Source organism: Chinchilla lanigera, unplaced genomic scaffold (assembly GCF_000276665.1).
Source record: "Chinchilla lanigera isolate Chin_1 unplaced genomic scaffold, ChiLan1.0 scaffold00004, whole genome shotgun sequence".
Lineage (NCBI taxonomy): Eukaryota > Metazoa > Chordata > Mammalia > Rodentia > Chinchillidae > Chinchilla > Chinchilla lanigera.
Genome location: NW_004955405.1, coordinates 15,353,532 through 15,364,516, shown reverse-complemented (window position 1 = coordinate 15,364,516; position 10,985 = coordinate 15,353,532). Strand labels below are relative to the sequence as shown.

At 37.4% G+C, this 10,985-nt stretch overlaps 1 protein-coding gene across 5 annotated transcripts in view; it reads left to right on the top strand.

Annotated features, from left to right (window-relative positions):
- Nap1l1 (nucleosome assembly protein 1-like 1) overlaps positions 1-10,985 on the top strand; it is a 32,486-nt gene that overhangs the window by 665 nt on the left and 20,836 nt on the right. For all 5 annotated transcript variants that reach the window (XM_013517725.1, XM_005374340.2, XM_013517718.1 and 2 more), the window contains exon 2: positions 8,964-9,004. In XM_013517725.1, the coding sequence (XP_013373179.1) occupies positions 8,988-9,004 (17 nt within the window). In that variant the 5' untranslated portion in view covers positions 8,964-8,987. The remainder of the gene's footprint in view (positions 1-8,963; positions 9,005-10,985) is intronic.

Here is a 10,985-nt window from a genome sequence, read left to right as displayed (position 1 = left end):
GGCCGGCCTCGCTGCGGACCCCGCCTGCCCGCGCTGCTCCCGCGGTGGAAGTGGTGAGTCGGCGCGGGCGGAGATGCAAAGTGAGCTGATAGGCCCGACCGCTCGGCCCTGAGTCCGCTCGGCCTCCCGCCGGGCTGCCGGGGCCCCGGAGGCCAGTGTTACCGGGTGGGGGCTGGAGGAGGGTTTCCCACGGCCGAGCTCTCAAAGCGTGAACGCAGGTAAAGCGCAGATTTTCGCCCTTCCTAACGAAAGTGTCTCACGTATCCCAGGTGTACTTACAATTAAGATGTGTTGCTTGGCAAAGGTTTTTGGTTTTGAGAGGTTTGATCTTAATCGATCTAGCTCACCAAAGGGCTCTAAGATTTAAAAAAAAAAAAAAAAAAATTTGGCTTGTAAAAATGGTTTTAACTTTTCTGGGTGTTTTAACAAATTCCATCACTGAAGTACTCATAACAAGATGCTTAACAGTCTATTTTCTTTTCAAGTTGAGTGGGGGCAGGCTTGAAGAAATACGAAGTGCAATGAGAGATTTCTCTAAACTGACCCGGGCCGAGCCTATCTGCTACCTTGTTAAGGCGCCAGTCCCGGGATTGCCGATGAAGAGGGGCTAAGGTGTGGTTTCCCCCTCCCCGCATGCTGTCAGCCGAAAGAAAGGCTACAAGGAGTCCCTATTTTAGACTGTCATTGCTCTGATGAATTCCGAAAAGACATTTGAATCTCACAATTTACACTGCTTGCCAGGTTTTAAGGAGAGCTGTAAGACAAAATTTGCTGTTTCTGAAAATACCGTGGAAACTTGTTTTGAAACTAGTATCTCCCTATTGCCAGTTTAATACTCCATATCTTGGGAAGAGGTATGCATTATTTTTGACTGGGTAAGGAAAAAGACCTAGTAACAGATTGAATTTATGTAAAACTGGAGGCAAGTGAGGTTTTTTAGTCTTTTTTTTTTTAAGTCATCTTTAGGGATTCTTGTGTCTCAGGTTGGTTTGGAGTTGCCCATGTTAAAATGCATGATTCAAATCAACACTTTCAGCAAGTAGAAACACCTATACAACGTGAACAGCAAGCTAATTGTTTGCCTCCATTATGTATAAAATGTGAATGCTATGAGGCTAGGAGGTATATAGTAATGTATAACCCTTGTTTAAGCCAAAAACCCTCAAACACTGGCATTTAGTCCCTAGTTTGATCTGGATAAGTATGGAGTTTAGAAGGTGGGAGCTATTTATTTTACCTTTGTACGTTCCTTAGTACATTGACTGCAGATTATCAGAGGGCATTGCAGTATGGTTTTCTCGAAGAAAGTGACCTGTACCTTTGCTTTCCAGTTTCACCTTTTACTATTACCTATTTGGGCACATTTTTTACTATTTTGGAAGTTGGGTACATACTGATCTTTACTAGGAAAGGGTGCTGGTGCATGGTATTTTCTAAAGGAGGGTATAGAAGAGCAATGAACAGTTTCTGGGTGATTAAGCATTGTTAGAAATTTTTGTACATGCATTAACTCATGTAATGCTCTTAGAGGTGTAGGTAGCATTAACATTTAAACAATGAATCTGAGATACAACATGATTAAATTATCCAGGGATACAGAACTGAACAATGATAGCTTAATGGTGAGGCGAGTTTTGTACTGATTTTTAAAGGCTGTTCCCTTGACTCATACTGTTCTGCTGTGCATAAGTGTGGAATTGAAATGCTTATCTTGGGTCCCACTGTGCTCTGGTAGAAAGCTGCAGTACTATATTCATGAGATATGATTCCAGCACAGAGTTTATGTATAGTTGATTAATGATTTCTTAGCCTAATGTATACTATGAACATATAAGTTATATGCTACATATATATATAACTTTGGAAGTCACATGTGCGTAAATTGTTAATTTGGGTGAATCTTTACCAAATACCAGCCCAATTTGAACTGCTTCTCGGCCGTTGGATTGTATGATTGAGAGTTTTATAGCCCATTTTGCTTCGTAATATATAACAGTGTCAGTTCTAAGTTGACTGTTACGTGACTAAATAATGCTGTTTAAACTATGAGATTGTATTGGAGCCAAGTAGTACTGAACCCCTACACCACTGGAAATATTTTAAAAGAACAGCTGTGTCTGTTCACAAATTTGGTTTGAAGTCATTTGAAATAAGGTGGGGCCTCAGGTAAAGGGACCTTTTCTTGGGAGTTACTGGTTCCCTCTTCTGCTTTAAGCCATTTTCATTTTTTAATAATTGACTCTTTAATCGTGAAGTAGTCATTTTCAATAAAGGAATAATTAGTTTGTGAATGTGTAACCTGAACAGGAGGATTGGGAAGGCACTCTGATTTTTTTGGGTAGTAGGCTGCACATTGGTTTTGAAAGTCAGATTGTAAGTCTTGGTTTCTTAAGGATTGTGTTGCTAAGGAAGGTACTTAATATTTTATTTGCTATTAAGAGGAAAGTCTGTAATATTTCCTTACAGAGTGGGCTCAACTAGTATTAGTTTTCTTGTTGATGGTGTAAGTTAATTGATAGGTACGTGGATATCTTGGTGTTACAAGACCACAAAATCACTCAGCCATTTCCTATCTTTGCTCTAATGGAAGATTTTCTTCGTTTTTAAATATTCTCTTGTGAGTGAGCTATGCCAGTAATGTATATTAGATATGTTTGCATCTTTCCCAATGTCACAATTTTATGGAATAACAATAAATTCATGAACTACAATTTCCTAGATGATTTTTGATGGAGTACTCAAGGTTCACTCTGTAAGTAAGGTGGGCAACCACAGGTTTTTTTTCCCCAGTTTTAATTACTAGTGTTTATGGTGTGAAAAGTTTCAGGTGGCTAGCGAGGTTATCTGTAAAACTAGCTTGGGGCTTGTTGAGAGCCAAGCACAGAGACGGTTCAAAGTCTTGAGTATGGATTCCTTATACAGGGAGATCTGGCTGAGCTATAAAGCAGAGAGCCACAGTTTGTCAGCCTAGTTATGTTTACTAGATGGACTGATGAGATGATAGGTCCATGTGGTGCTGCTGCTGCACCCCAATTTGGGTGTCCCTACTTTTATATGATCCAAGTGAAAGGATTGTATCATTTGGTGTATCAGGACTGATGTTTTGATAAAACTTGATTGATCATGTGCCCTTGATTAAATAGATAAATTTTAGGTTTTTTTCATTAGCATGATTTGCCTTTTGCCTCATGATTGTGCTGTGCATCTGGGAGTTCTTGAAGTGTGCTGTGTCCAACCTCTGGTGATTACCTGTGTATGCAGACAAGTTACTCTACCTCAGCGTTTGTACTCAAAATGGAACAAAGTGTTGTTTTATGAAATGCAGTCACTTAAGATAAAGCACAGCCTGAGTTCTCCTGTTTTATACAACGTTGAATAACTCACAGCGTACACAGCCTGCTACCCATTTCAATTTTGCCTTCAGGAATGTTAGGAGCCAGGTTGTCACTAGATTTTTTTTAAAGCCAGAGGAGCCTTCAGTTTTACATTTTGATGTAAGTACAATGAAGTTTAGGTTTAAATATATTTGTGCTTTTTATTTGTCCAACTTACTTTTCTTTTAGAGTTATTTTATGTTATTTTAATTTATGTTTTATTTTTTGGTCTTTTTGAGACAGGGTTTCACTGTGTAGTTCAGGCTGGTCTTGAACTCATTTTGTAATCCAGGCTGCCCTCGAACTCACAAGGATCATTCTGCGTCAGCCTCCCGAGTGCGGGGATTACAGGTGTGCACTACCATGCCAGCCTTTTTAGGTTTATCTTAAAGTACCTATTTTCATCGTTTTATTTCTAAAGTTAATACATGCTGTTCCTTAAGTTGTGGTTCTAGAAATTTACAACATTGTGTATTTAGGGGCATTAGAATACTTGAATGCAGTTCCTTCCTCCTATTCACACCGATAACTTGGTCATTTTAAGACACTACACAGTGGTGGTATTATTTTTAAAATATCTTTTATTTAGCTGGATATGGTGGCATACACCTGTAATTCCAGCACTGGGGAGGCTGAGGCCAGGTGTTCCAGAACAGCCTGCAGTAACATAGTGGGATCATGTCTCAAAAGAAAAATCTCTACATATATGGATATTCTCCGTCATTTCTGTCCATCTGGAATCACTTGCCTTCTGTTGGAAGGGTATACCTAACAGAATATTTTAAGCAAGAATGTTTGGAGGTTTTTTTTGGTGGCGTTGGGGATTGAACCTAGGCAAATTATTACCATGATTTTCCACCCTTTAGTACCTTTGCTGTATTTTGGTGTATTTCTTCTAAGATGTCTTCCTGTTCGCTTAATTCTCTCCTCAGCTGTATCTAATCCACTCAGCCAACTCATTTAGTTAAATGTCAGTTATTTTTATCTGAAAGTTCAGTTTAGTTTTTTTCTAAATTCGCTATATTACCTTTTTAAATGGCTATTTTTTTTTAACAGATACTGTGCTTCCTTTTTCTCTCCCAATTTTTGACAGTAAGTATTGACTTCCGGAACCTTGGTTAGAAAATACCTTTTTGGCCCACCTGCAGTCAGTTTAATTGGACCAGGCTGGATAGCCATGTCTGTCTGAGGCCTTCTCCCTCCCTCTGATGGAATTTAGGGTGTATTCCATCCTTGGTAAGCCTTTTGCAGCTGAGTTAAACCTATAGCCCTTCGCTGTTTCTATGGAGGTGGCTTATACTCTGACACTGATATTTAATCACTGTAGGAATAGTTTCTGTTGCTCTTGAAAATTACTTGAATGAATTATTTGTGGTTTAGAGTGAAGGTACTTTTCACTCACCTTTGGATATGCAGGTACCAGTGAGCACACTGGCAGGGCATTTTAAGGTTATAGCTTGAGGTTTGTTTGGGTAGGTAGTGAAAGTGAAATGAATTTGGGCATTTGTTTAGGTTTATTTTCTCTGAGACTATAGCTCTTTGGGTTTTTCTTTTTTGTTTTGTTTTGTTTTTCCAGTACTGGGAATCGAACTCACAACCTTGCGCTTGCCAGGCAGGCGCTGCGCTGCTGAGCTAAATCCCCAGCCCCCGAATATAGCTCTTTGATATTCCTGCTTCATTTGGTAAGGTTGCTGTAAAGATTCCAAATGTTTAGACAGGAATGAATTTTTACTTCACACAAGGTGATTAAAACATATTTGCTGATAATGGCACTTCAAAGCAACAGTGGCTTCTTGTTTTACCTTTGGTTTTAGACCATCTTACTTGGGTTTCAGTGCTTTTAAGACTTTAACACATTTTCTGTACTTTTCATTGGTAGAGTTGGCGTTGTAACTATCAAGTTGTAACTATCAAAAATGGAAGTTTTGAGCCAGATGTGGTGGTGTAAGCCTATAATCCCAGCAACTGGGAGGCTGAAACTGGAGGATCACTGAGTTTGAGATCAGCCTGGGCTACATAAGCAAGTTCAAGGTGAACCTGCCCTACTTTGTGAGACCCTGCCTCAAAAAAAAACAAAGCAGAAAAGATTGGAAGTTTTCCACAGATTTTGGAATGCAGTTTCATGTTTGACAGACTTCTCAATGATTTTATTTAATGTCAGTTGCATTTAAAAATACAGGTGTTACATAAACATCTGTACTAGTTGATCTGGTTTATCTCAGAACCATCTGCCCCAGAAACTGGGGTCTTGTTTAGAATGTAGACTTCAGTGTCTCCATTGGACATACTGGTTCAGAATTGGACCTGGGGTCTAAGAATCCTTTTAATTTTTAAAATGAGATAACAGGAGAGTTGTTACAGTTGGTTCAGAGTTCCTTTATACCTCTTACCTAGTTTCTCCTAAATTATATGCTACATGCCGTAATGCAAATTGTCAAAACTAGAAGTCCGCTTTAAGTAGCACTTGAGTTGGTATGGAAAACCACAGATCACGTGCTGAAGATAATTCAAAATGGACCAGATGAAAACAGCTTGTTTATTGAGTACTTACGAGATATCAGACATTGGTTGTCTTTTATGTGGATTTACTCTTTGTGTTTTTTTTCTTGGAGTGAGGGGTTGAGACAGGGTCTCATGTGATGCAGGCTGCTCTTGATTGAATTCACTTAGGTAGTCCAGGCTGGCCTTGAACTTGGAACTTGCGGTGATCCTCCTGCCTCAGCCTCCCTAGTGCTGGTGTACAGGCATGGTCACACATGGCTAGTAGGGCTTTTTTGTTTGTTTTTTTTTAGTGATGCTTAAAAATGTATTTGTACATGTAGAAGTTTTCTTTGTGTTTTTGACAGTGCTAGGTTTATAGATGGTACATATTTAACCTAACATCCCAAAATGTATTGAGTAAATTTGTGTGTATTAGAAAATCATATAATGCAGAGTGTAAATTTCTCTGTGTCTGTCTGTCTGTCTCTCTCATCTCAGTATGTAGCCCAGGCTGACTTCAAACTCGGCAGTTTTCCTGCCTCAGCCTCAGGAGTGCTGATATTAGAGGCATGTACCACCATGCCTGGCTCAAGCATACTTTCTAGAAAGGTTTTATTTAGGGAGTTGAGGGTGTATTTGAGTAGTAGGTTACATACTTAAATGTGCATGGTCAATTCCCTAGCACCATAAACTACATGGAAAGGTTTTATTTATGTGATGGTGTGCATACATTTCTTTATATTATAATAAAGTTTTGCCATCTATCCTATCTTGCTTTGTTTTTGTTTTTGTGTCAACTAATAGCTGCTTCACTTTTGACTATTCCATTGTATACATGGTAACAGTAAGTTTATTAAAGTTATGTGTACTACCCTGAAAAAATATTGTAGTGATTAGCAAAAGACTGGAATTCTGCTAGTTGTGAGTCTTATGGTCTGGTCAGTTGGGAGAGATGGACTTTAAGTCACTAATTTTTAATTATATACTTGAGATATCATGATGGAAAGAAACAGAACTTTATAGGACTTTGTACAACCAAGAAATACTTAATGTAGTGTGCAAATCGGAAAAATACCTCTGAAAAACTTTTTTTTGATATTAATTAATGAACATTGAGCCTAGAACTTGTGCACATACTAAGCAAGTGATTCTGTCACTCAGCTACATCTCTAGGCCTAGAAATCTGTTTTGTTTTTGAGGCAGTTTCATTAAGTTACTCAGGCTGGCCTTGAAACTTGTGCCCTGCCTTAGCCTCTTAAGTACTGTAGCTGGGATTGCAGATGTGCACCACTGTGTTGGTCTAAGAAGTAAAATAATTGTGCTGCTGTGCTAAAAAGTAAAATTTGAGCTGAGGGCTAAAGTACTGTATGTGTAGGTATGCCAGGGTTTTGAAAAAACCTTTTTTGGGAACAGAAAGAGCAAAAAGTTTAAATTCTTTTATTTATATATACATATATATGTATATATATATGGGGTACATGTATATATACCATATATGTGTGTATTATACATACGTATATAAGAGGTTATCAAAAATAGTATGTTGAAATTAAAAAGAATATTAACAGTAAAAGATTGCTAAGAATGATGGGATATATTGTTCAAGCAAGAGTATTTTAAGGGGGTTAATGGCAGCATGTCTTACTTAGTAAAAGTTTTTAAAAATTATTTCTTTCAGTATTTTTGAGACAAGGTCTCACTATGTAGTCCAGGCTGGCCTTGAACTCGGTATGTAGCCTAGGCTGGCCTCAAACTAGAAGTGATCGCCCTGCCTCTCAGGCTTCCAAGTGCGGGAATTAATTACAGGTGTGTGCCATTATGTCTGGCTACAAGTTTAAACATTCACCATATTTGATCACCTGTGTATGTATTTTTATGGTTTGTTCTCATATTTCTATGGCCTGTTGCTCTTCAGAAAACTAGTTACAGCAAGATTAGTTTAGATTTACAGATGCATATTGACAACAATTTGCTGTGCGTTGAAAGACATGCCTTGATGATTTGATAGACAAACTGCATTGCTTTGACTGAGAGCCAATATTTCTCTCTCTTCCCTTTTCTTAAGACAGGGTCTTGTCATGTAGTTCATACCAGCCTTGAACTCAGTCTGTAGCTAGCAGTCCTCCTGCCACAGCCTCCTGAGTGCTGGGATTACAAGTATATGCTACCACACCTCGCCTAACATCTTGTTTGTCAACTAGTACATAATGTTACTATAAGAGTAATACATTTTGTAAGATTATGTGGGTTTAGTACCAAGATTTTAATTTTTCAAATATAAAAACTTGATTCTAATATGGTATTCGCTCTAAGCTTGGGTTAAGCTTTTTTATTTTTAAATAAAAAATAACCTGTTATTATTTACAGCATTCAGCAGTTTTTCTACATGAATATAACACATTTACCTTAAGTTTTGTTTTCCTAAAAGCAGTATTCTCTTAAGTTTTAATCTTTTGGAAAGAATTTAGTGACAGCTTTGATCTGCAAAAGTGTTTTGACAATGTACCAGCAACCTAGAAGAGGCTGAGGGGTGACAGTGGTGGTTGATTTGTCAATGATATGACTTCAGATACATGTGAAGAGATAAGGCATACTTACCTGACAAAGGCTGTGAGACTAGGAACTTCATAATTACCATGAAGTATAAGAGATTGGGGCTGGGGATTTAGCTCAGCAAAAAAGCGCCTGCCTGGCAAGCGCAAGGTCGTGAGTTCGGTTCCCGGTACCAGAGAAAAAAAAAAAAAAAAAAAAAAAAAAAAAAAGAAGTATAAGAGATTGACCTAATAAGGAATTAAGATGCCTAGGGACATAATAAAGTCTAGTAGGTAGTAGATTTTAAAACTGTCAATTTGATGATTTGTTCTGAGATGCTGAGAAACCTGAAAAGATTTTGAATGAAGACTCAGTACTGTTCCTTTTGTATAATGAAGTGAATTTTGAATTCTTAGGGCTTTATAAGAGTCTTCATTTGATAAATTATGAAAGCCTAGTGTAACCTGCTTGCTTTAAGCAATTTTTCTGAAATTATTTTTGGGAGATAGAGAAGTCCTTTGTATATTGCATGATTTTTTTCGTTTTTTTTTTTAACACTGGTGTTTCTCTCCATAGATATTTGGAGTTCTTACATACACCATGGCAGACATTGACAAGTAAGTAACAGATTGACCTGTTGGTTCTTTTACAGAAATTTGGCATTACTTTGTGCTGTGATGGAGTTAATAGAAGTATGAATTACGTTATGAAAATGTGTGATATGATTACTGCTTTGTTCATACTATTAAGAAAGTTAGGGATAATCAGCATCATAAATAGACATTATTTGGCAGTATTTTTCCTTAGGAATGTAGTGTGTATATTAAATAGATCATAAATACTTAGACTTTTTCTTTTTAACATATATATATTTCCCAAATATTTCCTACATGGTTTGTATACAAGATGCATATAAAATCTATGAGTGGAGTTTGAACAATAACAAAGTGCTTAAGTACAAGTTACATGGAGCATTACTATTAGAAGCTCTTTGTACCCCTTCTCAGTTGCATTCTCCATCTTTCAGCTTTTCATCTCCAGAGGTGTAAGCACTATCCTGCTTTTGGTCTAGTTCATTTTCCTGCTTTTCTTTATTTCTTATCAATTCTCAGTTAATGTTTATTTTTGAAGATCTGATAGCACAAACTTAGCTGTGTAAAGCTATATTACTGTTTGTTGAAAGTACTACTGTACTTTTGTTGAAAGTTTGAAGATAGGACAATAAATAGCAAAAGAAACCATCTGGGTCATAATCTGTTTTAAAGTTTGCTGAGGCTTCTCAAGGGCTCATACTGGAGGTGTTACTGGGCAAGGTGCCATGTAGCTTGTTAATGTATCGAGAAACATTCATACTGGTAAACACAGGTTTAATTAAGTTGTGTAGTTGGTTGGTAGTATAGATGGGTGTCTTGGAGAAATGTGGTTCAAGAGAATGAGATGAGTTCCATACTATTTAATTTAACAGTAGCCTGCCACCTCAGTAGGTAAAGGCAGAGTACTTGGGATTGAGGAGAATGATAGGATTGTCTGTAGCTGTTGAGGGATTGAGGCATAGAGGTGGGAGGGCAGAAAACTTCACCAAAAGTAAATTTTGTTCAGTATATCTAAATGTACATGAGAATTTGGGCCAATATTCTCATGCATGCATACTGTCTTTGGCACAAAAAATACACAGCAGACAGTTTAGTGATACTGGTGTCACAGTGGGTCATACAACTCTAATCTGGATTGTTGTCTCTGCTGGACTACCTTCCTGTCTTCCTGGGGTTTCATGTTTGTTTCTCCTGAGTTTGCTGTATTCTACATATTTTTCTCTTGGTTGTTTTCTTGCCTTCTTGGAAGAGTACAAGAGTAGTAAATTATTTTGATGTGTGATAAGATTGAAGATGACCACTGTTCTATTTTATACTTGATAATTTGGATGTAGAATTGTAAGGTAGAAATTACTTTTCTTCAGAGTTTTGAAGGCACTGTCCATTGTCAGTTTGCTTCCACTGTTGCTGTGAAGTTCAGGGTCCTAATTCTTGATAATTTATATGTGATAATTTAAAAAACACATTTTTGTGGAAGCTAATCTGACTTTGGGTTTTGAAAGTTTCCCATTATATTGTCTCTTTAAAAAAATTTTTTTTTTTTTTTGTACTGGGAATCAAACTTGGGACCTGTGCTTGCCAGGCAGGTGCTGTGCGGATGAGCTATATCCCTGGCCCAAAAATCTTATCTCTTTGCATATTTTCTGTTTTTATCTGTTCTTTCTGGTCAGAGCTGAGGAAACCTCCATTCTTAGATTGTTTTAAAATATGTATAGTTTTACTTTTTAGAAGCTTTTTTGTTCTTTGTTCCTATTTTGTTCTTGTTTCTTTGATGGGAATATTATTCTAGATATTTCATCTTTATATCAGTTTGCTCTTAAATTTTCTTTCCTCTATTTGTTTATCTCAATAGCTTTCCTTACACATGAGGTAATTTTTGGTCATCTCATTAATAAGATTGGCATTATGTTGAGGGATGAGAGTAGGGACTGTTGGGACTTTTTTTAAAAAAGCTGATTGGAAAATTTGAGGGTTGGGTAGGTACTTTGGGGTAGGGTCATCAGAG